The 26,454-nt window shown below is 53.3% G+C and overlaps 14 protein-coding genes across 14 annotated transcripts; 6 read left to right on the forward strand and 8 right to left on the reverse strand.

The window, feature by feature from the left end:
• Positions 1 to 313: 313 nt before the first annotated feature.
• LTS14_000070 (uncharacterized protein) lies at positions 314 to 1,426 on the reverse strand (the record flags this gene model as incomplete). Its single annotated transcript, XM_064832784.1, has 2 exons — positions 314 to 452; positions 579 to 1,426. The coding sequence occupies 2 exons, from the start codon at positions 1,424 to 1,426 to the stop codon at positions 314 to 316; spliced, it is 987 nt and encodes a 328-aa protein (XP_064699053.1).
• A 1,685-nt stretch (positions 1,427 to 3,111) lies between these two features.
• Positions 3,112 to 4,428, forward strand: LTS14_000071 (uncharacterized protein; the record flags this gene model as incomplete). Its single annotated transcript, XM_064832785.1, has 4 exons — positions 3,112 to 3,353; positions 3,404 to 3,431; positions 3,497 to 3,722; positions 3,773 to 4,428. 4 exons carry the CDS (start codon positions 3,112 to 3,114, stop codon positions 4,426 to 4,428), a joined length of 1,152 nt encoding a protein of 383 aa, XP_064699054.1.
• A 626-nt stretch (positions 4,429 to 5,054) lies between these two features.
• Positions 5,055 to 5,603, forward strand: LTS14_000072 (uncharacterized protein; the record flags this gene model as incomplete). Its single annotated transcript, XM_064832786.1, has 2 exons — positions 5,055 to 5,337; positions 5,389 to 5,603. The coding sequence occupies 2 exons, from the start codon at positions 5,055 to 5,057 to the stop codon at positions 5,601 to 5,603; spliced, it is 498 nt and encodes a 165-aa protein (XP_064699055.1).
• Positions 5,604 to 6,060: 457 nt separating this feature from the next.
• Positions 6,061 to 7,066, forward strand: LTS14_000073 (uncharacterized protein; the record flags this gene model as incomplete). Its single annotated transcript, XM_064832787.1, has 3 exons — positions 6,061 to 6,502; positions 6,560 to 6,943; positions 7,026 to 7,066. 3 exons carry the CDS (start codon positions 6,061 to 6,063, stop codon positions 7,064 to 7,066), a joined length of 867 nt encoding a protein of 288 aa, XP_064699056.1.
• A 975-nt stretch (positions 7,067 to 8,041) lies between these two features.
• LTS14_000074 (uncharacterized protein) lies at positions 8,042 to 9,935 on the forward strand (the record flags this gene model as incomplete). Its single annotated transcript, XM_064832788.1, has 2 exons — positions 8,042 to 8,351; positions 8,404 to 9,935. 2 exons carry the CDS (start codon positions 8,042 to 8,044, stop codon positions 9,933 to 9,935), a joined length of 1,842 nt encoding a protein of 613 aa, XP_064699057.1.
• A 436-nt stretch (positions 9,936 to 10,371) lies between these two features.
• Positions 10,372 to 10,752, reverse strand: LTS14_000075 (uncharacterized protein; the record flags this gene model as incomplete). The annotated part of the gene is made up of 1 exon (XM_064832789.1): positions 10,372 to 10,752. One exon carries the CDS (start codon positions 10,750 to 10,752, stop codon positions 10,372 to 10,374), a length of 381 nt encoding a protein of 126 aa, XP_064699058.1.
• Positions 10,753 to 11,314: 562 nt separating this feature from the next.
• On the reverse strand, positions 11,315 to 13,114 carry LTS14_000076 (uncharacterized protein; the record flags this gene model as incomplete). The annotated part of the gene is made up of 1 exon (XM_064832790.1): positions 11,315 to 13,114. One exon carries the CDS (start codon positions 13,112 to 13,114, stop codon positions 11,315 to 11,317), a length of 1,800 nt encoding a protein of 599 aa, XP_064699059.1.
• Positions 13,115 to 13,194: 80 nt separating this feature from the next.
• SEN2 (tRNA splicing endonuclease subunit sen2) lies at positions 13,195 to 15,106 on the forward strand (the record flags this gene model as incomplete). The annotated part of the gene is made up of 2 exons (XM_064832791.1): positions 13,195 to 13,200; positions 13,256 to 15,106. 2 exons carry the CDS (start codon positions 13,195 to 13,197, stop codon positions 15,104 to 15,106), a joined length of 1,857 nt encoding a protein of 618 aa, XP_064699060.1.
• A 73-nt stretch (positions 15,107 to 15,179) lies between these two features.
• PPX1 (Exopolyphosphatase) lies at positions 15,180 to 16,427 on the reverse strand (the record flags this gene model as incomplete). The annotated part of the gene is made up of 1 exon (XM_064832792.1): positions 15,180 to 16,427. The coding sequence occupies one exon, from the start codon at positions 16,425 to 16,427 to the stop codon at positions 15,180 to 15,182; it is 1,248 nt and encodes a 415-aa protein (XP_064699061.1).
• Positions 16,428 to 16,724: 297 nt separating this feature from the next.
• On the forward strand, positions 16,725 to 17,936 carry SGT1 (Cochaperone protein; the record flags this gene model as incomplete). The annotated part of the gene is made up of 1 exon (XM_064832793.1): positions 16,725 to 17,936. One exon carries the CDS (start codon positions 16,725 to 16,727, stop codon positions 17,934 to 17,936), a length of 1,212 nt encoding a protein of 403 aa, XP_064699062.1.
• Positions 17,937 to 18,440: 504 nt separating this feature from the next.
• On the reverse strand, positions 18,441 to 19,268 carry LTS14_000080 (uncharacterized protein; the record flags this gene model as incomplete). The annotated part of the gene is made up of 2 exons (XM_064832794.1): positions 18,441 to 19,199; positions 19,221 to 19,268. The coding sequence occupies 2 exons, from the start codon at positions 19,266 to 19,268 to the stop codon at positions 18,441 to 18,443; spliced, it is 807 nt and encodes a 268-aa protein (XP_064699063.1).
• A 919-nt stretch (positions 19,269 to 20,187) lies between these two features.
• Positions 20,188 to 20,599, reverse strand: LTS14_000081 (uncharacterized protein; the record flags this gene model as incomplete). Its single annotated transcript, XM_064832795.1, has 2 exons — positions 20,188 to 20,350; positions 20,397 to 20,599. 2 exons carry the CDS (start codon positions 20,597 to 20,599, stop codon positions 20,188 to 20,190), a joined length of 366 nt encoding a protein of 121 aa, XP_064699064.1.
• A 2,373-nt stretch (positions 20,600 to 22,972) lies between these two features.
• Positions 22,973 to 24,991, reverse strand: LTS14_000082 (uncharacterized protein; the record flags this gene model as incomplete). The annotated part of the gene is made up of 2 exons (XM_064832796.1): positions 22,973 to 24,523; positions 24,572 to 24,991. The coding sequence occupies 2 exons, from the start codon at positions 24,989 to 24,991 to the stop codon at positions 22,973 to 22,975; spliced, it is 1,971 nt and encodes a 656-aa protein (XP_064699065.1).
• A 1-nt stretch (position 24,992) lies between these two features.
• LTS14_000083 (uncharacterized protein) lies at positions 24,993 to 25,928 on the reverse strand (the record flags this gene model as incomplete). The annotated part of the gene is made up of 1 exon (XM_064832797.1): positions 24,993 to 25,928. The coding sequence occupies one exon, from the start codon at positions 25,926 to 25,928 to the stop codon at positions 24,993 to 24,995; it is 936 nt and encodes a 311-aa protein (XP_064699066.1).
• Between the last annotated feature and the right edge of the window lie 526 nt (positions 25,929 to 26,454).

Here is a 26,454-nt window from a genome sequence, read left to right on the forward strand (position 1 = left end):
AGTTTCAAGGACTTGCGGGCGCGAGACAGTCAATCCAAATGCCACGAGTGTTTGAGACATGCAACTCGTTTGGTGCAAAGCCTGCGGGCGGGAGTCTGTCGGATGCTGACCGATGTAGACGAGTTTGACGGCCAATCCTGGCGCAACCAGAGCGATGCAAAAGATGCGCGAATGCGCACGAAGATCCAGTGCCGCTGTTCATCATCTATGGACGCGTGTGTGAGGTACGTATATCTGTGGATCATGGACGGACATGTGCGTGTATCCGAAAAGGAGAGGGCTCTCTACGAGCTCACACCTCTTGTACCTGTCATCAACCACAGCACGGTACTGGCTTCACGTCTGGCAGCGGGAATTGTGATGTACCAGCATGAGCAGCTTGATACCCATCGTTCTTGTGACCCCAGTGTAGTGTCGCCGACCAGTCGTCGACAAGATCGACGATCGTTTGACTGTAGTTTACGGATCAGCAGCTGTGCGAGACACTCCCCGAACCACCATCACGAATCACTTACAGGTGTCCAAAGGTCGCGGGCTGCGGTCCTTTGGGCCGTCGCATGCTAACCCACGTCACTTACGTTGCACAAATGGTGGCCAAAAGAGCCAGATACACTATCTGAGCTGGTCCGAAGAAGATCTTGCCATTGTAGATCTGCACTGAGAGACCGAAGACCCAGTGTACCACCGGCTTGAATGCGGAGAGACAGAGAGACTGCCAGCTCGTGAAGGCTGTCTTGACAGAGTCGTAGTCCTGGAGCTTACATCCTTTCTTACTGGAAGCCTTGCGCCAAAACGCCTCGTCACGAGCCAGATTCATTTGCAGTTCTGCGCAATGTAGGCCGAATGTCAGAGGACCTTGCACGAGCGCATACAAGAGGATGATCTCTAGTGAGTTGGCGTATGAATTCGAGAAAGACGGTGTGATAGACAGCTGCGAGGAATTTCTGTTCGGCACCAGAGGCCAGCCACCAAAACCTGCAACTTCCGGGTTGACGAGAGCGAAGAGATGGCCGACCACGGCTGCCCACATGAAGCAAAGTATGACCAGGATCCAGAGCAACAGTATCACCCATAGTACCTCCCAGTGTGCGCTCCATGCTCCTTTCTGTTTGGTTCGAGGGTATGCGGGTACGGATGGTTGACGCTGGTCGTGCACACTTCGCATGCAGCGAAAGCCTTGTGGTGCGATGTTGCCGGCTCGCATAGCGGCAAGTGCAGTATCGAGAGGGCTTGAGCTCCAGGACGGTATCTTGGTGGCGCATAATGCCCACGTACTCATGGCCGCTAGTCCGAGGAAGTATGAACCGAGAAACAGTATAGGTATGGCTTTGACGGAGACATTATCGGCGTCACTATCAAAGACGTCGCTGACTGTAGTGGAGTGATTGCGGTGCCAGAAGGTCAGTGACAATGAGGCGTATGCCATGGTGATGAACATCAGCACGAGGAGGTTGGAGTACCATCAATTAGGCGCAGACTTCCTCGAGCAAGACAGCAGACGTAAGTTCGAGTTGAAGTTCAGTCTACCTTCGCGCTGCAAGGCCCAGCGGAGCGAGGCGGTATGAATATAGCCTGTCGTCTCCACGACCAAGGTGACCAGAATGTTGACACCGAGTGGTATACTTTCGGCAGCCATATGTGGCAGCATCCAGATATCGTTTGCTGCTTCGCCAGTGTGTACTAGGTAGAGCACCCATACGCCGAAACCCGTAATAGCGGCTCCTATAGCCCAACAGCAGCATAGAGCAATGACTGAGAGGTTTCTCGTCCATAATGCTCTATCGTATGGGAAGTCAGTGCCATTGACACTGCGTAATGAGTGTCGGGAAGCTTTCTGAGAGATATTCGGGCTATAGCCCATCTCAGTGTTGAGGGCAGTATATGAGATCGAGGCCATGCTTTCGGTGGTATATGTCGCCGTGTTCCCAGTTGTATGAGTTGGTGCTGACAGAATACGTTATGCACCGACGTGACCAGATCAGAGGGTCGAAATACGTGGTAATGGTTCTGATGGGGACAGTTGAGCCTTATCAGGCTTCGGGATCTCATGAGGAGAGGTCTCCGTGAATTATTGTTGGCCCGCATGGTGGCGCAGAGGCGTTCTCGCGGCATGAGGCTGCTCAGGCATGCTTCTGACGAGGCAGCGAGTACACTACATCGATGAAGACAGGGCCAGTTGAACGATCTCTTGCTATTGCCTCCCTGCAACAATGATAATCATTACGCTTGCAAGCGAACCTACATGTGTCTCAGCGGCAGAGTGCTGCAGCATTGGCAGCAGAACGAAGTAGAGCTCGCGCAATCATAAAATTGGGCTTGGTGGTGTGACCATCGAGTCGTCCGAGAAAGGAAAGAGGCTTTCCGGGAAGCGAGAAAGAGGTTCAAGGCCAAATGCACGATTCAGCGATCGCACCTCTGCCCATGCCATGACAAGGTCGTACTTTACGATCGTTCTTCATCAAATGCCATCCGAAAAACGGGAGTGCTTTGTGCATGGCTGTGTGACCCCGAGACCCGCTGCTGCTCGACTGGTGAGGGTTTGGTCACGGAGTATAGCAACCTCAACATCGAGTTGCTGGGAACCACTCCGGCTGTCGCGACAGGTCCTTTGAGCACAGTGTTGGACGGTCAAGGGATGGCAAGAGCGCATACCCTGTGTCGAAGACAGACGACAACGACTGAAGCACCCGAGCACGAGTCTCCTGCTTCAGGGTACATCGTGCCTTGAAGAGATTCATCGGCTAGATCGGGTTCTTCTTTGTCAACGGACACTGCGCTCCTCATGCGGCTGGCCGCAAACTTTACTTCCAATACCAGTAGGTATGGGACATAGGCGATGAGTACCAGCACTTGCGTACTGGCTGGTGGTCTTTGGAGGCAAGGTAAGTGGCACGTACTTCCAAGCATCATGTTGTTCCTCCATGATGCTTCATCTACCATGCTACCGAAGCAGGTCGGACAAGTCCTGTGGAACCGTGTTCCTTTGTGCCACCGCATGCGGACAGCGCTGCTACAGCTGGGTATGTCCTTTGTTCCAGGTCGACAAGCGTTAGGTCAGGCACAAGTGTTCACTATCCCACGACCCCGATTACTTGAGATACCAGGTCGATCATGAGAGAGAAACGACTAAGTCTGTCTACGCTTCCGCGGCGCAAGAAAGCGAGGGACCAGAGCACCGATGCCAAACATGCTCTCTCCCCCCAAGTAATCCGGCACCCCTTACCAGCCTTCAAAGACGAGCCGACCTCCCCAGACTACAAGTACAACCAAATTGCTCGTAACATGGGCCTGAAGCAATGGCCAGTCAAGATCTTTCGGCGCTTTTCCCTCCGTGGGCAGGCCGACCCTACCTAGTGAGTATAGCTGAATATCCTTTCGGTCATGATCTGATCATGGCTCTTAGTATGGCAGCTGAAATGGTCTGGCCCATGGTAAGTCGCTACGATGTACACACATTTGCGGGGCACCATTGTGTTCGGACTGATCCTCCCTACAGATAGTCCGGTCCCGAGAACAATGGATTCGACATCCAGAGCGACAGAAAGTCGCAACGACCATTAGGACTCTTGCTCCCGAGGGAGGATGGCAAGTGAACAATGCATTCTTCCTAGGTCTAGCTTTGAACGCCTTTGTGCCTGTGGAGGATCGTTTCAACGACAAGGACGGAAGCGCTCCTCATCAGATCCGACAGTTTGTTTGGTTCATCGATACAGTGTCGCTAAGTATGTTGACACAGCAGTATTAGCTCAAATCCAGACTAACATGACTTCAGTCGCCCAAGCCAGCTGCAAGCAGATACCCTCCTATGTCCAGGAAAACCGGACATGGACTTCGCTCAAGCGTGACGTGCTCTGTGCATACGGGGTAGGGTTGACACACCCACCCGTGGCCGAGGAGCTCGCGGGTCTTGGCAGCTTTTGTTTCTTGCCGCATCTGCCCATGTGGGTCCGTCATGGCCTGCTAGCACGCTGTCCGACACTACAGCCGAGCATCATCTGGATCGATGCTCCTTATAAAGAAGCAAAGGACGCCAAACCAGCTGTGCGCGGGTCTGCTCTCGACACCTTGTTCGAGAGTCTCACGCGCAATGTCGCAGGCTGTGAATTGGACATAAACGCTCTGAAGAACTCATCTCAGTCTCACAATGCTCCTTTAGCTATCCAGTGGGCGACAAGACCTACAGCGGAGCGAGTACGACTGGAGAGGCTTGAGCGCGAGCACTGGATCGATCAGGAGAGGCTTCGACATCTTCGTGATTATCAAGCCACGCACATCGAGATTGAAGTCGCCAAATACTGGTCCTTGATTGTGAGGGATCCGCAGAAGCCTCTCACGACGCTCGAACGCAGCGTCTGCTGGTTTTGTGAGCATGAAACATACATGGAGTGGCCACGACGCAGTGGGCAGAAATTCAAGGCGGGTAGATAGATTGAGCATAGCAGCAACATTAGTCGACTCCCCATACACCTGGAGGATATGGGCGAGCGACAGTACTGTCTTGTGTGGCATGAGAGGTGTCTCGAGCCAAATTGTGAGAGCCGAGTACGCGGCATCGATGGTTCCATTTCAAGCAAATTTTGAGACGATTTCGAATATGTAGGCCGCGTGGTTTGAATACTGGACCCGCATCTAGCGGACACGTCCCCTTCACCTACCTCTCGGACGTAGTATACGCAGCAGCTCACTATGTTTCGTGCGGTAGTATCCATTGCTCGCCATAACTCACACAGGGATACGCAAGTACAATCTTCGTCGAGTTACCGGATGCCGGGCTCTGTAGTTTTGGCGGGTATACGACTCTCTGGCGTGTTCTGCTGGCCTCGCTTTGTTTCCTCTTTTCAGAGCCAGCGAAAGCGGCTACCCTGCGCAGTCTTCTTTCTTCCATCAGGAACGACGATGCTCTCATCTCTCCCGACCGCATGTACAACAAGGTCGCACGTTTGAAGGGTCTTGCGGAGTGGCCGGTTGAAACGTTTCGACGACTGTCGCTCCGCAGCAAAGCAGATCCTACGTACCTGTAAGTGCTCTTGGCGGAGTCCAGCAACACGACAGAGATGGGCTTCCCGCTAATTGCGTTACAGGACCCCGACAAAGTATGGCCTAGGATCGTGCGCGCGCGCGAGAGATGGATGATGCAGTCCGAGCGAAAGAAGGTTGCATGGGCCATCCAGCAGTATGCACAACAGTCGCAGATCAAGGACGCTTACATGCTAGGCCTTCCCGAGTTCAGCTTCGTGTCTGCAGAACGAGACTTCAGTCACGGCGAGAATGGGAAGTTCAATGCCAGCAACCACTACGTCACGCAGCTCGTCTACCATCTCGACACCATTGCTGTGCGTAAGTGCAATCTCAAGCAGTAAACCATTCTGCAAGGCTAATATGGTGCAGTTGCGATCGAGAGCAAGACGCCGATCGAGTCGTTCGTGCAGGAGTGGGACCGAGATTGGTCTCCACTCGAGCAACAAGTGCTAGGTGCCTATGATATCAAGACGCTTGAAACACCGCAGTCCGAAGAGCGTATCGGATCGCAAAGCTTTGTTTGCGTCCCCTGTGTGGTGCAGTCTTCCCACAGCTTGATAACTCGCAAACTACCAATCCGATGATTACATCCTTCCTGCTGATGTGAATGGTGACCCATGGTCTTGCTCCCGGCATAGCAAGAGTATCCGGGAGGATATCATACGAGTAGCAGATCTTAAGCATGCTCAGATGGCGAAGCCTTTGGAAGTCGTCCTGCAATCTGATCAACATCTACAGCGGCACTGCAGAGACCGTGGGAATGTCGCAGCGATATGCGATGGTCGCAATACCAAGCAGACCACCACAAAACATGCCGCCGGTCTGCGCTTTGCCAGTCTGCAGCGCTTTGTCTTGCCTGAAAGGAATGCTGACCACAAGCCAGAATGCGTTCGCTCCTTGTGCTCGGGTCGTAATGTCGGGCTAGCCCAAACAGTGTGTCCGTTTCCAGCTCAGTAGCCACAAGAGTGATGGCGTAGTGATGGTACGAACTACCTTTCGAGCTCGCCTACGAAGCTTCTTGAGACGAGTGCCTTGCTCGTCATGTCTCATCGGAAGCTGGGCCTACCCGCTCTGACACGAGCTCCGGCTGAGAGGGTTGTCTTGGAAGGCGAAGGCCAAATATCCCCAGATCATGCTTACAACATAGTCGCACGGCGCAAGGGCCTTGCAAAATGGCCAGTCGAGACATTCCGCCGCCTTTCGCTTCGCAGCGAAGCAGATCCAACATTCCTGAACGTGGAGAAAGCAAGTCGCCGATATGCCCGCATTAGAGAGGAGTGGGTGAGCGATCCGAGCAGACAATACGTGGTCGACGTCCTCCGACAGCACGAGCTACCCGGCGGTTGGCAGATTGGGCAAGCTTTCTGTCTCGGGCTCAGCAGTAACCCTGTTGTGGATCCGGTCAGAGAATTCAAATATGGACTAAATGCAACAAGACGCTTGCTCCAGCAGCTTGTGTATTTCTTGGACGTCTTCTCATTGGGTAAGTGACCTTTGGTTTGGCATGGTGGCGGAGTAGACTGGCACTGACTTTGCACAGTCTCCGAATGGTCGCAAACCACGCCAAGGGCCTTTGTGCAGGAACTCGAGCGCGACTGGACCGAATTAGAACAGGAGATGCTGATGGCACATGGGGCCGAGGCTATACGTTTCCCTACTGCGGAAGAGAATGTAACCAGACCGGACACTTTCGTGTATCTGCCATGCACACCTTACACAACTTCAGCTGACCTGCTAGGCCGTTGTCTGCCTCTCCAGCCAACGATCGCCCTGCTTAATGCTGATTATGTTGAGGAGGAGGGAGTTGAGAACGATAAGCCTACTGCTATCCGGCGTCTGAGAGCCAGTTTTCAGAGGGCTCTGGAGATCGACGATTGGTTGGCAGCTGAAGGAGTGGCATTGGACGATGGCGCGGACGAAGAAGGTATGTCATACTCCACGATCACAGAGCGCCCAACCTTCATATGTTCCTCTCGGATGAGGTAATTCAGCTGATCTTCCAGTAGGATCTCCGATGCAGACCGAAGCCGTCATGAGCAAAGGATAACACATCTCCTAAGGATGAGGGAGACGCAAATTGAGGTCGAACTGAGGGAATACTGCCTGATACTCCGGGATCCGACGATGTCTATCAGCGAGGCCGAGGAGACAACGCTGTGTGAGCACTGCGTGAATGAGGGCTATCTCTCGGAAGCTCGTGAAGAGGTTGCGCGGTCGGCAAGCAAGGACCCAATGCTTGTTGACTCCCCTGAACATCCGCCGCTGGACCACCTAGCGACGCCATATGCCAGGATCCAGAACAGTCCAGACGAGACATTCGAGGATTTTCAATCATGGAATGACCTGATCGCGAGCAAGATAAATCGAGTATCAATATGTGTCACTGCACGATCCGAGCATCGCCAGATCGTCTGTCAAATAGTCGTGGTATTCCTGTACTTTATGAGCACGTCGAGAAGGCCAACGCCTTTCATGTGTCATACCTTGCTCGTGTGAAGTTATCATCATTTTGTACATATGCTTGTGTAAGCTTATTGGTGCTACACGAGATAGGGTATTGCATCGAGCCAGCCGCCCCCCGAGCCAATCACGATCAATACCTCCGCCCTCGGTGCATTTTTGCCGCGACATGGAAAAGTGGACTTGTTAGCTCTGCAATCAAAATCAGGCGCACTCTAGATAGGAGTCTTGCTCTTCCTCCGCATCGTCCAGCTTCGTGCAGAGATACATACGTGGATCGACGGTGAAAGGTGAGCTAGCAGGTTCGTGGTCGTTAAGGAAAGGAAGGGAAGCTACCACTGCTGCTGCTGTGTCTGTTTATAAGTTCTTATCGCTGCAGCGAAGGAAGTTTCCACCACCTGCATGATTTTATCCATCAGCACGTGTTCTTTCGCCGTCACGAGGCCCATCTTACACCGTCCTCCCTCGCCACTGCTACTAACCATACAGCATCATCTCTTACCCTGCATCATCACAACCTTCAACAGGATAACCAGATCGTCGCACTCATCAGCACGGTCCCATGTCACTCGTCCAGCGCGTCACTTCCATCGAGGGCACTGACCGCGAACCGCCGAGGCTTCCAGAGGAGTGGTATCCGCCGGCACTATCTCCTGCGCGCGGTGCGAATGGGTATGGCCAGAGTTATGGCACTATCACGAATGGCTATCCTTCGCCACATCTGCATCCGACATTGCGTGGCAAAGGCTCGGTGAAGTCGTTGCGTCGAGTGATCAGCTATGATGCTCTTCCACATTCGCAGCAGCCTTCGCAGGCTACGCATCCGCAGGGTGGCGTGGCGGCGTACAAGGTATCGACAGCGAAGCGATTAGGTATGTGCTGAATATTGACTTTCGAATGCTTGTCATACTAACGACGCGTCAGCCCAGGTTATCTTCACAGTCCTCGCATGTTGGCTTGCCTCAGGTATCGTCTTCGGTTTCGCGGCTCTCAAGCCAGTACTTATCAGCGAAAAGGTCTACCGGGAACTCTGTACTGCCGAAGAGCTCGAAGCAAATCTTGAGGTCTGCTACGAGCAAGACCTGAGGCTGAATTTCTTCTTTGCGATTGCTTCCACGACTTGCAACGTATCTGCTCTTCCTGTTGGTACTATCCTCGACCGCTATGGGCCTCGAGCATGCGCTGTCCTGGGCAGCATTGCATTGGCGATTGGGAGTCTTCTGATGGGCTATGCTTTTGCCATACCAGAATTCGATGGCTACATGATCGGCAACATCTTCCTTGCGTTGGGCGGCACTTTCATATTCGTGCCGTCGTTTTCCATATCCAACGCGTTCCCGAAGTTCTCCGGCACTATCGTTGCTACCGTGACAGGTGCATTCGATGCTTCGGCCGCTGTCTTTCTCTTCTATCGCCTGGCTTACGAGTCGTCTAACGGGAGCTTCACCCCGGACAAGTTCTTCTTCGCTTATCTGATCGTGCCAGCGCTTATATTTGTCGCTCAATTCACATTGATGACCCCAGACGGCTATAAAAGTGTACCCCAGCTAGAAGAAAAGATCGAGAAGATCGAGGATGCGACTCTAGATGTCCACGACTCGGATGATGACCTAGACGACTCGGAGATTCGCCAATTGAGAGCCCAGCGACGAGAGCACAGGGAGTCGAAATTGGAACTGCTCGAGGGCCTCGTCGGTGATGCCGAATTTCGAGAGGCTCGTGAGCACAAGGAGGCCGAACGACATATACAGTCTGGCGTTTGGGGAGCGCTCCACGGCTGGCCCGCGCACAGGCAAATGCTGACACCCTGGTTCATCCTCATCAGCTTGATTACAGTACTGCAAATGCTCCGCATGAACTTCTTCATCGCCAGCATTCGCACGCAGTACGAGTACATGCTCGGATCCGAGAAGGCTGGCCGTCAGATAAACTCGTTCTTCGACTACGCACTCCCCATAGGCGGCATAGCCGCGACACCAGTCGTCGGGATCCTGCTCGACGGTCTCAGCACGGCAAACTTGATGGCGGTCCTTGTCGTACTCATCACAGCAGTCGGTGTGCTAGGCTCCCTACCGTTCTACTGGGCAGCATACAGCAACGTCGTCCTCTTCTGCCTGCTCAGACCATTGTACTACTCGGCCATGTCCGACTATGCGACCAAAGTCTTCGGCTTCGCGACCTTTGGCAAGATTTATGGCACCATCATCTGTCTTTCTGGCCTCACGAATCTGTTCCAGCCTGTCATCGATGCATTGACGTTCGAGGCATTCGGTGGTAATCCGATCCCAGTCAATGTGGTATTGGCGGCGCTGGGGTTCATCTTCGGCTTTGCGCTGGTGGTCTATGTCCGCATACGAGGGAAGATCGTGGTGAAGAAGCAGGCGAGGGAGGATGCGGAGGTGGAGCGGATGAGTATGATTCCTGAGTCTATTGCTGAGAGCGAGTTTGAGGAGTAAGTTTGAACAAAAACTTTTGGGTTCTATCTGTTATGGCGTTGAGAGCGAAAGCACGGCGAATGAGCGTTCTCAGTCAAGTGCATTTCAGCGAGTATGTAAATTGCTTGGGACAGTTTGAGAGAAGGCGAACTATTAGAGTACTTGGCATATGTCTATATGTATAGCAACGGCCTACATTGGCTTAGCATGATGTGCATGGCGTTCGTAATTGCGTGCTCGCGTAGCGCGGTAACCCTTGCCTCACTCACAATGCCCTTGCATGAACTCTAGCCTATCAATGGAGAGAACGATTAGGACGAGACTAGACATGGGACTTCAAGAGATGGAGAGATGGTGGTCTTTGCCTAGTATACATGAGTTTGTGCCAACGTAACATGAGAACAATCGGACCAGCCGACGCCCTCCAGACCAAACTTCATCCACACGTTGTCTACTTTCACGGCCCAACAACCCTCAAGGTGAATATGGGCGTAATTGCGGTCACAGTGCTTTTCGTCTGCGACGTCACCGCTTTGCTGTAATTCATAGCCGGAGTACTAGCCGCCCTGCTGAACAGAGAAGTCTTCGAGGCAGAGGGCGTCTTGGTCTGAGGTGCCGCAGCGGCTCTGCACTTCGCAGCACTTACGTATGATACGCCCTGCCATATCGAGTTCCGGGTCGGTGTCGGTGCAGCAGAGGTGGCCGCAATGCTAGGAGCGGTATGGATCTTTTCCTTCGCTGCATTTCTTGCTGTCGGATCAGGAGCAGCAGGTGTGAGCTTGCCGTTGAAGGCGTGGGTGTAGATTGTCGTCTTACCGCTGCAGATGATACCCGTCATCTTCCTTTCGTTTGGCTTGCTGCTTGTTACTGGTCGAGCTGCTGCTTAGCAAGTCTCCGGCCCATCACTCTTGTAGCCAACCCATTGCATCGAACGTTTGATATGTTATACTGTGAAGAACAAAGGTATTGTCATACTCATACAAACAAAGGACAATAGTCTAACTCTACAATTTCGTGTCTTGGTCTCGTGAGACGTCTGTCGTTGTTACAAGACGAATGTCTATCTCATCGCGTCTCTTTGTCTCGGAGCTACATTGATCCGGGGTCAATGTCGACGACACAGTTTGTCGCATCATTTACGTCATGTCCCAGTGTGCTGATGAACCACGCGACATGCTGCTTGGCAGCGTGCAGGGCTTCAGCGACGGCCGAGATCAGCCGATCGATGCTCCTGGTACTGAAGGGCTTTGATGCCAGATCGGTTGATGCGGAGTAGGCTCGTAGGTTGCCCCTGTCGTTTTGCTCGTCTCCGAAGTATCGTCGGTAATGGTACATGTATCCAGAAGTCGACTATTTCCAGCCTTGAGCGGAGTGATGTGGTCTAAGAACTTCGTGGCTCCTCAGCTGTCTCCAAAGAAGTCGCTCAAGGAGTCGAACAAGCCACCACCACCCTCCCCACCACCTTCACCACCAGCACTAGGTGGCGGAGAATCCCCAGGCCCACCGCCACCCCATCGATCATTATCATTATCGTTACCACTATCTTGCTCCCACCAAGGCTTCTCCTCGGGTGGCGAATCCTGACTAGCCTGTTGTTGCGGACTCTGATTATCCGGATCAAAGACAGCCTCGTTCGCAGGATTACTCCCACCACCACCATAAGCGCCCCGCTGCATAGCCTCATACCCCGCCATCGTACCCGCAGCCACCGCACCACTCTCGCCTACACCTCCCGCAGCACCACTGAGTCCGCGACCAGCAGCTCCAGCCGCACCCTCGGCGGTAGCGATCGCACTACCTTCGGCCGCACCACCAGCGACTCCACCTGCGGCTCCGGCTCCTGCCGCCCCAGCGCCTTCGGCTGCTCCTCCGCCACCCATGGGCCAGAAGATGGGCATGAAACCCCCTCCCATTCCACCAGCGTGCGAATGGCGGGAGAAGTAATCGAAGTCAATACTCACAGCAGTTGCGAGCATGACAGCTCTCTGATCAAGCGTCATGGCCGTAGCATCTCGATCATACCTCTGCACCTCCTTCCCCTCTTGACTTTCGAGTACAGAGGATTGAGCAGCACTATCCATTCGTAAAGCATAAACGCCCGTATCGGTGAAGATTTCCCTTGCGAATCCCCCGAAGTTCCGGTTCACGGAGCCGACTGTGCTGCCTACTTCGTCACGGAGGTTAAAGTCCCAGGATAGGAAGGGTTCGTTTACGTGGGCGAATTGCGCCATGCCGGCTTCTATGGCCTGTTCGGGAGCTTGAGATTCTGTCAATGCCATGGTATCTGATGTTGCTTTCTCTCCAGATTCGATCCGTGGTGGAGTGGTACTGGTGGCGTCGCCGGCGGGCTCAAGCGGTCGGAAGGAGAAGAGGTTGTATTTCCGTCGTAGAGGAGCCCATTGTTGTTGTGCTTCGCCAATGATTCTCATCTCGTCCAACTTCAGCGGACTCACCTGCGCTTCTGCTCCTGGCTGGATGACAGAACTCGCGGATGTCCCATGTAAGGCTGTGCTACCCTCAGTACCCTGATATCCTCCCTCCGGAACAGGGTCATAAATCCGTATTCTCGAATTGATATAAGCAAACGGTCGATGTATCCGCAGCACCTCCCGCTCCTCTTTGTCGAAGATATGTGTGGTGAAGCTTCGGTGCGTCTTGAAGAACTGCCTAGCCATCGCCGTGCCGAGACCGTGGTCTTGCTCTGCTATGTAGCCGATCGTCTGTCCTTGCCCGTCCATGATGATGTAGCGATTCGCCTGTTCGAAGCCGAGCATGACGTTCATCATCTCGAGCTGTCGTTGTATGACCAGACTACTGTTCCCAAGCAACGAGAGCGCAGGGTGATCGCGTGGTAGGACAGCATGTGGATCAGGTGGAATATGCACTTCGGTAACCAAATCAGACGTATCTGCGTTGGCAAGCGTCTCTGCGAGCTGCGTATTTCGACCAGGTTGGTGTTGTTGCTGCTCATTCTGCTGTGCCTGAGCATCTTGTTGTCGATTCTCATTATGCTGCTGCATCCGCTGTACAAAAGCATCATTACTATCCTCTCTTCCCTCTCGCTTGCCAGCCCAGGGTCGAGATCGTGGCGATGGCTTCTGTAGCCACCTTCGCTGCTCTGCTCTTCTCACTAATCCTCTTGCTGTGGATCTGGTCTGTAACTGTAGTGACAGCCGGACTGGCCATCGTGCTGCTGACATGATGCAGATACACCACGACAATTAACAAGGATGGATGGTGGGAGGCAACGACGACGAATCGAGTCGACGATGACAACCAAATGCATGTAGGTTTGGGTTCGAGCTTCTCCACATTCCGCTGCCGCCGCTTGCATGTGCCAGATCCTGACTCATGAACCCATCAAAATAGTAAGACTGCTATCACCACAACCATTTGCGATACCATACATCACCCGAGCCCTGGACTCAATAGACTGGACTCTGGAAACAGCCATGGACAGTACGATGCAGGATCCGAACATAGCCAACGGCCACATCGAAGCCAAACCAGATATTTCCACACCTGTCGAACCTAAGGTCAATGGCAACGCCACTACACAAATTCCCCAAGAAGCCGACCAACAAAAGCCAAAACGATCGCCTCGAAAACCAAACAAGAAAAACCGCAACTTCACTCAACTCCATGCCAAACCCTTACCATTAGAAATCTACCCCCTCCCCGCCTTCAACCCCTCAAACCCCCTCTCCCTCTTAAGACTATGCTACACATACCTCTCCCACCTTCTCTTACCCCCATCCTCTCATCCCCAATGCCCTTACATCGGCCACTTCAGCCCCGAGACCAGATCCATCCACGTCACAAACCCCGCCCACGTCCGTGCACTCTGGGAAATGGGCTTCTTCGGCAAGGGATCGCTTTCGCGCTCTGAACCCAGTTGGCTGGAGCGGGAAAAGGAGATTCAGAGGGCGAAGAGGGAAGGGGTGAAAAGTGGGGTTAGGGCGGCGGAGGAGGTTACCAGGGCGCGGAGGGAGGAGAGGAAGTTGTTTAAGTTGGAGAGGGCGAGGGTGGAGAGGGAGAAGGTTGAACGGCAGAGGGCTGTTGAGGAGGGGAGGGAGGTGGAGGTGGAGGAGGGCGATGTGGTTCGGAGTGATGGTGGGAAGGGCGGTGAGAAGGCTTCAGCTGAGCATGATGGGACCGGGACGTTAACGCCACCTGCGTCTATTCATGAGGCGGTGGATTCTGAGCCTTTGCAAACTGAGAGGGCATCAGATGCTGAGCTACTGGGCTCAACTACTACGCACGGAGATCAGACGCCTCTACTTGATGAATTCCCAGGTCGGGCGAAGGACTCAACAATACCGGATCGGCCACCAATGGTAGATGCGGAACAAGATGACTTGCAGCAGATCCAAAACCAAGAACACCTCCAACTCATGCTCGAAGAAGCCTTCTTCCTGTCGTACGCCCTCGGGGTCCTCGAAATAACCCTACCCGACCAGCCTTCTATCCCAATATCCAAAACTCGACGGTCCTCTCTCGGCCTTCTGGACCTCTTCGCAAAACATTCGACCTTCCCATCCTCGAATCAAGCCCCAGGCTCTCCAACTGGTCTCAACCCAACGATAGCGATAAATTCACACCCCCTACACGCCCGCGCAGTAAGCCACAATATCGCCACCGCGCCACTGGTCCACGACCCGACACTCACATCCCTCAAAGTCCCTTTCGACGCCTCGCCGTTAACTACGCAGCCAGAACCACCTCTCAAAGTTCCGGCCCCGGACAACAAATTCCTCCTCAACTACGTCGTATACCACCACTTCCGCACCCTAGGCTGGTGCGTGCGCCCCGGAGTGAAATTCGGCTGCGACTACCTCCTCTACAACCGCGGCCCGGTATTCTCACACGCCGAATTCGCCGTGGTAATTATGCCATCTTATACAGCAGGGTACTGGAGCACGCCTGCTGGCCAGATGGCGAGGAGATTGAAGGGGGAGAAGGATTGGTGGTGGTTGCATTGTGTGAATCGGGTGCAGAGTGCTGTGCATAAGACGTTGGTGTTGTGTTATGTTGATGTTCCTGCGCCTCCTAAGATGGACGAGGTTGCTCGGGGTGGAGGTGGTGGTGGGGACGGTGCAGAAGATGATGTGGACGTGGGATGCTTTTTGGCGAGGTATAAGATTCGGGAATTTGTTGTTAAGCGGTGGTTGGTCAATCGGAGTCGTGACTGATTGGACATTCGCCGATAGACTTGGCGACATGGTCGAGGCATGGTTTGCAGATAGATCCGAACAATCGAGACAATCATCGCATAGCCTCTCTTAGCATAGGCCCAACCTGCTTCCTGCTAGCCGCTACATTCCCCTGTATCCAGATCTTGACTCCAAGATTAGAATCGTCCTGACTCCGTACTTCGGATTCCCCCAGCTGTAGCTCAGCACCAGCCTCCATGGAGAAATCGTTCACTACTCCTGTTGCCTTTTCGTTGTCGGATGTGGCTGACAGTATCATCTGTCTAGCGAACTTCCCGGATTCAGCTGTGTAAGCAGTCATAACAGCAAAAAGATCAAGCCCACGATCCTTCGCAAAGTCCTCCAGAACTTGCGAGAACTTCTCGTTCCCTGCCTTCTGCTGAAGCCACTCAACAGGCTTAATGACACTACTGATCCCCAACGTCAGATTGCCTTCTTTCCACTGCTTATAATCCTTCCTCAACACATCCTCCACACACAAACTTTCAAGATCAACTTTCGCAGCATTGATCTCCTCGAAGAACTTCTCTCGATCATAATCCTTCCCAAACCTCATCGAAGCGTTGATTTTCGCCTCCAGATACCGGACAGCATTCTTATCGTCCTCTGTAACTTTGCTTTCGTCGGTAAGGTTGAAGGTGTCGATTAGTATACTGCCAAGAGCAAGTTTGGCTACTCGGGCGTCCCAGCCGGTGGTGTATGCGAAGTCGTCTGTGAGGCCGTCGCTGCTCTGGGCGTTTGCTGCTCCTACTGTGCTACTCGAGGAGCTTAGGTCTTCCCATGTGGTGCGGAGATAGTTTGTCACGAGGCTGGAGCAGGAGCCGCATTTCTGTATGATGCGTGGGTCCGCAGAAAAAGGGATGGCCTTCTCATCATTGTGGTGGTCGATTACGCCTGTTATAGACTTGCTGTAGTGCTCGGCTAGAGCACCGGTCATGGCATTGTGATCAACCAGCGTCCAGTTTGTATGGTCCAAAGGTAGTGGCAAAGGTTTGAGGTCATCCAGGGTAACCAGATCCTCGGATTTGACATCTGCGTGGCGAAGCAGTGCAGTCAATTCCGGTCGAAGTGGTAGATCTGCAGCCGGTATGTTGACCACAGGAATCACGAGACTGTTCTTTCTTCTTGCTTCGGGTCTACTGGATTGGATATAGCCATATACTAACGCACAGGTGATTGAATCGAGATCGGCGGACTCATTGCCGAGAACGAAAGATGCTGAGCCTGTTCGATTGTGGATGTTTTGCTGGAGATGGCGTTTTGCTAGGACTAGGAAGGTACGAATGGGCATGCGAGACATGGTGGAGTCTCATCCAGTGCCAAGGAGTGTTTGTGAGAGTCATGTCGAAGTGAAAGTGAATGGAAGTTTGACATGTGCCTGCGCTAGTGATGCACCCCACATTGAGGGCCAAAGTGTTGCCTTAGAGGCGGTAATGTCTTGAGCTTGACCATATATAAATCCTTTGGCCTTGTATCTGTCTACCTTTGCAACCACTTCACCTTCCGAAGCAAACTTCACTGACTATACAGATGTCTCCAAGGCTCAATCCATAGCCACGCACTAAAAACCCTGCAATATCAGAACTCAACTACAGCTATGGACCAGGCTGACCTAGGCAAGAAAGCACTGGCGGCAAGCAACTATGAAGAGGCGATCACATACTACACAAAAGCCCTCGTCCAGTCACCCACATCGCCCCTCTATCTCATCCAACGCTCCACCGCCTACCAACGCCACAAGAACTACCCTTCAGCCCTCGCAGATGCCAACCGTGCAGTACTCGAGGCCCGTAAGCGAGCGAAGCGTGAACAGATCATCGAAGCGCAGTTCCGGCGAGGGGTGGCGTTGTACAGCCTTGAGAAGTATGGGGATGCGGAGTTCGTGCTCGGAGTGGTCAAGAGGATGGATGAGAAGTTCAAGGGCTTGGAGATGTGGATTAACAAGTGTAAGATGACTTTGGCGAAGGAAGGGTTGGAGGAGAGCAAGAAGCAGTGTACGATTGAGGAGGTACCTGAGGTGGAGGAGAGTGGGAAGGCCGGAGAGGTGAAGTTCGGTATAGAGGCAAAGACGCAGACAGCTGCGAATGGTGTGGCCAGTACGGAAGCTGCTACTACGCCTTCGCAGCCTCAACAGACGTCAGCCGACAAGATCCGGCACGATTGGTACCAGAACAATCAGAACGTCTACTTTACATTACTGGCCAAAGGAGTACCGAAGGACAAAGCCCAGATTGACATTACAGCTCGGTCACTAAGCATCAGCTTCCCTCTTGCCACCGGCTCGTCCTACGACTACACGCTTGAGCCTCTCTTTGACGATATCGACCCAGAACAGTCTACTTCCCGTGTCTTATCGACCAAAATTGAGATCACCTTGGTAAAGAAGACCCAAGGCTTGAAGTGGAGGGCCCTCGAATCCGACACCCCAGTCGACGACAAGACAACCTCCACATCCACAACAGACGCAACAGCCAAAGCAGCCGCCCTCAACGGACCCGTCTATCCCACCTCCTCCAAGTCCGGCCCAAAGAACTGGGACAAAGTCACAGCCGACGCCACCGCCGCCCTGCACAACCCAGACGCCAAAGCCGGCTCGTTAGAAAACGACGACGATTACGAAGGCGGAGACGAAGCGAATCATTTTTTTAAGAAGCTCTTCAAGGATGCTAGTCCCGAGGTTAGGAGAGCGATGACGAAGTCCTATCAGGAGAGTAATGGGACGGCTTTGAGTACGAATTGGGAGGAGGTGTCGAAGGGTAAGGTGGAGACGAGTCCGCCGGATGGAATGGAGGCGAAGCAGTGGGGTTAATGGGGTCTGTACAGGCGGGAGGGAGGATTAGGAGTGGCATGATAAGAGGATGGGAATGGAGATGTCACTTTTCTGGGTGTGATGATCTGATGTTAGCATGGTGTTATGGCAAACCGACATGTGAGAACGACTGCTGAAGCATGAGAGCTGCTTATCGTGGCGTGAACCGGTCGGGAAATGATGCTTGTATTTGGAATGATATGAACCTGATAATTCTATAGAAGACCCGTCGGATACTCGGAATTAAATCTGGTCGATACATTGAGTGCCTGTGGCCTCGCTCGTCGTGTGGGCTGCCTCTCATCCAGCTGCCTACAGGCCAGGGAGGCGAAGAAGGGATGTTAATTGCCTCTGGTGAGCACTTTGCTGCTGATTGGTACGCAGTTATCTGCTTCTGAAAGTTGCCGGATATCCACCACATTGTCGGACTGCGTCGGGAGAAGAAAGCCGGTATGGTGATCGTTCAGCAAGGCTATCCGGTCCCTGAAACATTTAAGGGGCGTGCTATCCAATATGCGGGATGCTCGTGGCCCAGCTTGTTGCTTTGAACGCATCTGGTGGGAGGTAGAAGAGGCCGCGGAACATCTCAACCATGAGGGCAAGTCGGGACAATACGTACATTATGCCAAATACCAGGATTATCACATCACTGATCACATGAAGCGTAGGATATTTTCCCCTGTGGAAAAAGTACGAGGCAGTCAATGCTAGGGGCACGGCCGCAGTGGAGGTGATGGAAGTTCCGCGCCAAATCCATTGATCGATTACAGATGGAAAGCTGAAACGCCAGCCTGCTAGATGTACCCCCCTTAGTGCGATAGCGGCCAGAGACAGGGGATGTATTGATCCAGCAGCAGAGTCGATGTGATCGGCATGGTTTCTGATTCTGGTCCCAGGTGAAACCCGTGTACCCGACCAGTCATCTGGTGCGTGGCTTGTGTCCTCGATCACTTTCATCACCTCACCAGGTATGCGGTCATCGTACCGCTTGAGTACCATGACTGTTTGCACGGATTTCGGCTTGTGAAACCAAGCTGCGTAAATCGCAATTGAGCATACGACGAAGCCACATACGCCCAATTCAAGCTGGCTGATGGTCAAACCGGCCGCTACTCGCTCAAGCACGACGACCAGGAAATATCCGATCTGGAAAGCAGCGAGACTCTTGCCCACTACGTCGCTTTTCGACTTATCGTTCAAATCATCCGCGCTGATCAAAGCCTTAGGATCAACCTCTCCACTCTCGCAGAGCGCGATGAGATTCTGGCTGGTCAGATGCCATACCTGTTCGTCGCCCATTTCGTCATGGTAGAGCAGCGCAAAGCCAACCATATCAGCATAGAAGAGATGAGAGAGTGTCCACTTTTTGTCGCAACGGAGTCTTTCGCCTGGACCAAGCGAAGGTGCTTTCGAGCACTTAGTGTTTGACCAAATGATAACATCAGTGTTAACTCTGGGACGATGATGGTTGTGATAGCCCGTTTCAGACTCGTCCATAGACCCCCGAGCTGCCACTTCAGATCACCCTTCCATCCTGGATCGCGCCCCAGCCGCTGTTCGGGGCCGTTGAGATGCAATACAGTGTAGGTGCATGCGAAGATTGTCGCCAGACATGTCCATAAGATGTCGGTCGTACCTCTGACATTGGGAGAAGAAACGTAGGCGGTTCTTTCGGTGGGTAATGTGCAGTTCGTCTCGAAAGCGTGTGTGATCGAGGCCAATAGAAAGATCGTCAAGCACGCAGCCAACATGTTGATCGTCATCTGCATAGCGTCGTGTCGCTCCCGAGACCTTGGTGGGTAAGACTGGAGCTGTATATTTCTGCTCGTAAGGCTGCGATGACACGAAAGAGAATTAAACTCATCGGCCATCGCGACCTAGAAGTAAGGCTGTGACGTAGCCTGATCCCACCACCTTCACACGGGATGTATGCAGTCACAAAATCATCTATTGGCTGTCATGATACAGCTTTGCAGCTCAGCCCCAAACAAGGCGTTGGACTCGACCTTGCGAACTTGCGAGTCAATCGTGGTTCGCTTCATCCGCAGAAGTAGTATCATTGTTCGTGGAATACATGTCTATACATATACTGTCGTAACATCCATAAGCTCAAGCTGGATTCGGCTTCAGACCAATTTGCAGCCTCAGTTTTTCTCTCTTCGCCTCTTCGTTCCCTGAACGATCACCATCCAAAGAGTTCAGAATCGAGTCAAGAGTCGTCACTACGGCCATCAGTCTTGTTAAAACCATATCAGGTGCGCGAGTACGTACATCCAAGCTTCGCGATTTCTTTTGAAGTTGCAGGAAACTTCTCAATCGGCTTGCCGGTCTTTAGCGACATGAAAGGATGGAGCTTCTCGTCGTTGGCGGTCAATTGGCTGTTTGCCACGCGAGCGATATTGTTGGCGTTGCTTCTGCAGTTAGCGGACTGTCTCGCCTCGCTTATCGCAGCATACATACACAGCCTTCGTCCGGATCTCAAGCTTCTCGATCGCTTTGATGGTGTCCTGCTGCGCCACCTCTGTAGCAGAAGAGTCCGGGTTGGTCGTCACAGCCTTACTCGCGGCCTTTGAAGCCGTAGCCTTCGCAGCAGTCCCATATGGCTTGGCTGTTTCCGCTGGAGTCTTTGCCTTCTCGGCGGACGGTGTGGCTTTGGAAGACATTATGAAAATTGGTAGCAAGCAGGTGTAGGAAGGGAATTGGTAGAGCCTACCAGCGACAGCTTGCACCCAGCCTTTCTATGCGAACCGCTGGGGCCAACAATCAGGGAATCTGACTTCCTGGTTTTTGAAACGGCCTGTCTTGCATCCTCAACGATCGGAGCGTCTCGATCGAGGCCTCTACTGTGGCGCGCGTCATCGTGGCTGACATGGAACTCCACCGCGGAACGGCCGAAGCCGTCACACGACATAGCTTTGTCGTTGGTTGCGAGAACAACATCATCTTTGGCATCGACTTGATCGAACCCATTAACCTCTCACCAGAGCTACGTACGGGATACTAGATACGAAGCAGCAACGGACATAATTCTTCAGGCGGCCCTGTTGTTCCCTCGCTCAGAACGGACCAGATATGCTCAACGACTTCACTGTTGTCCATGACCACCATGCCTTCTCCGCCTACCATGGTGATGGTTGTGACGCCTGGTCCTGTCCTCGGATCTGCCGCGGAAAGATTCTGGAGCATCCCCAACAGCGGTACTGGCAGCTTCTTCAGCTCCGACCCATCGCTCTTCTCGCACAAGTGGTTGGGTTCGATTATAGCCGAGGAACGGAGCATTGGATGGACCTCTTTGTGTTAAAGGCGGAACTCGCTCTTGCATGCTCGCATCGGCCCACATAGGTGGTAGACTTGGCATGTTACTGCTGCTGCCGTGGTTTGAGGAGCCTCCCATCATGTGTGGTAAGCCTGGTACCCCGAAAGCCTGCCCATGACCAAGCAGCAGATGTGCAGCCTGCACGTACGGAATGCCGAATGCACTAGATGGCAACGATATCTCGGGTCCACTGTGTGATGAGCTAGCGAGCCCTGCCTCCACCGCACGGTCATGGTAGATCCCTTCTATTGACCTCGACCTGTGCGAGCGATGGAGCGAGTGCATCTCAGGCCGGCCACGAGTTTGATCGGCGAACAGGCGCATCGGACCCGGCATTTCTCTTACACCGAATAGATTCTGGTGTCGATTGTCACCTATGCCCGTCTCTCCTCTAAGACTCGTTGTTGAATGCTGGTGATACCCAAACGAGGGAGGCATTGGTCTCGCAAAAATGGAGCCCGCGAACGCCGCCCTGCGTGGAGCCTCCATCTGATACTGTACACCATCATCCTCTTGCTCTCCTCCCTCATGGTGATCACTACTGTATACACCTTCTCCAGGCTGCCCATACATGGGACAACCACCCCGTGCCCAGTGGTTCTGGCCGCTTCTGGCACGCTGACCACAGACGTAACAGAACTGCGTGCCGCATATACAGGTGACATGGTTGCAGGCCTCGGCAAGCTCGATACGCTTCTGGCAAACTGGTTTCGGGCAGTCTTGGTAATGTTTGCCCCTCACAAGACCCTCGAAGGCTTGCTCTCGGATCTGCCTCTCAACATCTGGATCGCAGTCGTGCTCGATGCTGGCTGACTTCCCTTCGGCAGCGGGTGTCGAGAATGTACTGCGACAACGCAGACATGTGTACCACATGCACTTCTCACAACGCCGACACTTCTTGGTATTCTCCCACTGCCCAAGAAACGCGCCGCATGGTTCCGGTCGACGTGGGGGATCTGTACACTCACAGTATATGCGTTGTTGTTCCGGGCATCGCCACTCTCTAGTCTTGGTATCGAATTGCTTCAGGAAGTCCGGTGTGAGTACATGTTGATACTTCCGCGGATCTAGCTCCTTGCCTGCCCACTTCGGAGGAAAGTTCGACTCGTTGATGATGGAATGTGCGAAGAAGTCCTGGATGCATGGTTTGCATACGATATCGTTAAACACCACGGTGTGCGTGGTCGAGGGCTGGTCTCCACACAGACAGCATGTGAGTCGCTGAGTATTGGATTGCATGGTTGTTGATCAATGGGACGCTGGGACTGGGTAAGTAATAATGCTGAAGTGTATGCGTCAGCAGATATTGGTGTCGCCCGTGAGCATATATACTTCTGCATCGGCTGGCATCGAGAGCATTCCAGTGACTAGTGACTGCGATCTGAACACTCTGACCTCCGTTAATGATGCAGTCTTCTGCTACCAGCCTTCGTCTTCACTGTGTATCATCCGATTGAAGTGGCCAACAGCCTGAAATCATTCGGCCGCGCACGTGTGGTAAAGACCAATGACAAAAGACAACTCCGCCGTCATAGTTGGTACATGACCTATGCTAGTGAACGCAAGTTTGCAAAAGTATACAGGAATTTGAAAGACAATCGTCGCTACTCTATCGAACAAAGCATCATGAGGGCATCTAACCGGTGTTGCTTGGTTGCAGGCACTGAGAGCTGGGAGGCACGTCAGCAAATGTCAGACGAAAAACGAGCGAGAAGACTCACTAGTATGGGTTCCAAGCCTTGCAGATCAGCCCCGAAGCACAAGTAGTACTACCAGTATATCCAGAGCCGCCACAGCGCTGCCACTCAGCGATAGCATCACCACCGCCAGATCCCGCTGTCGCGGAGCTCGTTGGCTGGAGGGAAGTCGTGAATGGTGCAGTACCAGTGCCTATGGGTGCCACGGTCGTGCCATTTAAGATATGGTATGGCGCCGACGAGGTAAAGACTGCTCCGACAGAAGTCGCGGGTAGGATGACGCTGCTTGAGCTCTTGCTACGATGGACAGTTACGACCGTTGTGCACTGACTTAGCGAGGCAGTTATTGGAGCCACGGAGACAGTGCCGAGGGTCGTAGTGGGAACAAAAATAGAGTACGGAGCAGTACCAGTAGGCAGCGCCGCGCCACCTGTCGAAGTTCCGTTCCCATATGGCGCAGAAGAGCTGACCAAGCTGGTTGTGTTGGTGGGTGATGTGCTTGTGACGGCAACTTTGGGGATCAGTTCGGCAGCGCGCTCGGCAACAGCAACGATAAGTGCTGACGGGTTATTCGAGACCATGCCAGGGAAGATGGAGGCGTCGACCACGAATAGATTGTCTGTGCCGTAGACCTTGGCATTAGTATCAACGACCGAGGAGCCGTTATTTGTAAGACCCGAATCGAGACCGATCTTGCAGCTACCCATCCAGTGGTTGGCACTACGCTTGCTAGTCGTCAAAGGGTAGGCCGCGAGCCACTCATCGATCGTCTCGTTATAGGACGGGAACATGACCTTGATTGCCGGGTCGGTCGAAAGTGACCTGATCAAAGACTGCACACCAGCCTTAACAGCCGCTAGGTCATGTGTGTTCTGGAGGTATGGCACCTGCGACACTTTCATGTCGAGAGCACCGTTGATTGTAGTCCTGCCGCGAGATGTTGCGCCGCGGCCGAGGTACTGGGAGATGACCATAGATTGGTTACTTGTCACACCATCGCCACCTTCCACACGAGCAGTCCACTGAAGCTGACGAGTGATGCCGTCGTCACCCTCAATTTCCTCCCACGCTACCACAGCAAGGTTGGGAGCGGACTGGGCAAGAATCCCAGAGCGGCTAGTTAGGTACTTGGTTGCATCGGCCTTGATGGGGTTGTCATACGCTCCATAGAAATCGTAGAAGCTCACGTTTGGATGTGTGATGACCACATCAGTATTGACATGATCATCAAGATTGTACCCAACAGGCAGATTGATCCACTGCGACGAATTGACCATAGCAGCTCCCTCGGCAGTCTTCACGATCTCGAGCTGATCCTGTGGGCCGATACCAGAGCGGAACAGAATCTTGGGCGAGCCAAAAGCACCAGCGGCTAGGATGACCTTTCCAGTATTTGAGGTGACGTGGATCGTGCCGCATTGGCCACCAGCGAGGTAGGCTGAAGTATCGACACCAGTGATGCGGCTGCCGTCACGAACGACACGGTTGACAGCGGTGTTCATGATGAGCTTGAAGTTCTTGCGCTTGTTCGCAGTTACAAGGTATGTAGCCATAGGTCCGCCGCGTTCGCCGTTCTACACTCTATTAGCAATTGCTAAGGCATTGGGGTTCCGCATACTCACAGAAAACATCTCGTTGGGGTGCGAAAAGGTCATGTTCTTCTTGCCCGGAACATTATCGGCGGTCACATTTTGCCATCCAGCAGCAGCCAATGCACCACCGACAATATTATAACCTTGAGGCTTGTACAGGATACCATCCATAGACGGCCTGTCAGTGAACGAGATACGCTCGAACACACGATCGACAGCAGGCTGCATGTCGGCCGACTTCCAGCCAGCAGGGAAGTTGTAATCAAAGTCCTCCGGATTAGCTCTCCACCACAGACCAGCATTGACAGCAGTACCACCTCCCAGAACGCAGCCAGCCATGACGCTGTAGTCCTCGCAGGCGATGCCGGCTGAGTCGGCCCAGATCTCGTTATCGAGGCCAGGTACGTCGAAGCGAGTGAGATTTGTGCCGTTCAGCCAGTCGGGTCTCATGCTACCACCCCAGCGTCCAGAGGATGGTGGACCACGTTCGAATGAGAAGAACGGAAGCACCATCCTCCGAGAGCTTGTCAGCTAGGGGAATGCCGCCAGCTCCAGCCCCGACGATGCTATAGTCCCATGTGGTGCTTGCAATTGTGCTGTTGGTTGGGCAAGCGACAGGAGCTGCAGTGGCAGAAGCTGTGGCTACGGGTGGCATGCCGGTACCGGTCGCACCAGCCCCAGCTGTACCATTCCCGGCAGGATAGGGAGTTGCAGTCGCGGCTGCGGTAGGTGTGGCCAAAGCTGCCCAGCTGGTGTAAGCCGTGTTACGAGCAGAAGCAACAAGAGCACCAAAGATGCCATCGCTGGCGTGCTGCTGCAGACCTGAGTCGACCTCACCAGGGTTTGTCGGTGGGTTGGTGGCCTGAGCCCAGCCAATCAGTTGTGCTGCGCCCGAAGCAGTCGTGGGTACTTGCGAGCCAGCAGCACCGTCTTGATTCCAGCTCCAGCAGTTCTCGCAGCGGTATGTGAGCTCGTAGTGAGTGTCGTTCACGTTCGTGCTGATGGGTGTCAAGGTAGCGTTCCCAGTATACACATCCGGAGCGACATAGCCAGAAGCATATCGGAAGGATGTGATGATATCGTCATTGTTCGTCCATGTCACCAGTAAGAGTGAATTCGTCATTTCGCTCATGTGTGACAAACCCATCCACGTTCCCGTCGACACCTTAGGCACAACAAGACGACCAATATACTCATTCGTCATGCTCGTCTCAGAAGCCGGAGGGAGCGCCAGACCAAATTGTGCCGTGTCCTGTCCCAAAGTTGTGCCAAAGCTGGCCTGCCAGAAAGAGATGCCATTGCTAGCAGTATAAGGAGCAAAGACCTGCGCAGCAACCGTCGAGGCGCTGACCACAAAGGCCGCAGCCGAAGTCTTCGAGTTCACCATCTTGAAAGAGAAGGAATACGCCTACCAGAGGCAGAGATCGTACAACGATCGATAAAGATTCGAGGCAGAAAAGTATGAGAGAACGAATGGACGGCTTTGCAGCTGGTGCAGGAGCCAGAAAGGGTGCCGGTGAGCCTTACCAGAAGATCGAGAAGGAGACGGAGAAAGTGTCAGTATATACATACGCCATGTTCGTTGAGCCCCCAAGGCCAGGATGAGGCGCGCCGCGACAATCCACAACGGCATACCGACCTCCTTGTCCCATCCACGTTTCACGATGCCAAGGCGAGACCGCTCATACATCGTCAAAACCGCGTGCATTTGATGGACCACTTGGTGAATCATAAAGGATGCCAAGCGCTGCAAGCATCGTCAGCGGCAAAGGAGATGTGAAGTGCAAGAAATAGATGAAGTCGAGATTGAAGCTGTAACTGCGCGGAAAGCTAGCCGCGGTGTGCACCGACGTATTTTGTCGTTCACGTAGATTGTGTTGCAGGCCAGGCTGGCTTCGAAACACGCCCAGTGC

The sequence above is a fragment of the Recurvomyces mirabilis genome (assembly GCF_035927965.1).
Source record: "Recurvomyces mirabilis strain CCFEE 5264 chromosome Unknown scaffold_1, whole genome shotgun sequence".
In the NCBI taxonomy this organism is placed as follows: domain Eukaryota; kingdom Fungi; phylum Ascomycota; class Dothideomycetes; order Mycosphaerellales; family Teratosphaeriaceae; genus Recurvomyces; species Recurvomyces mirabilis.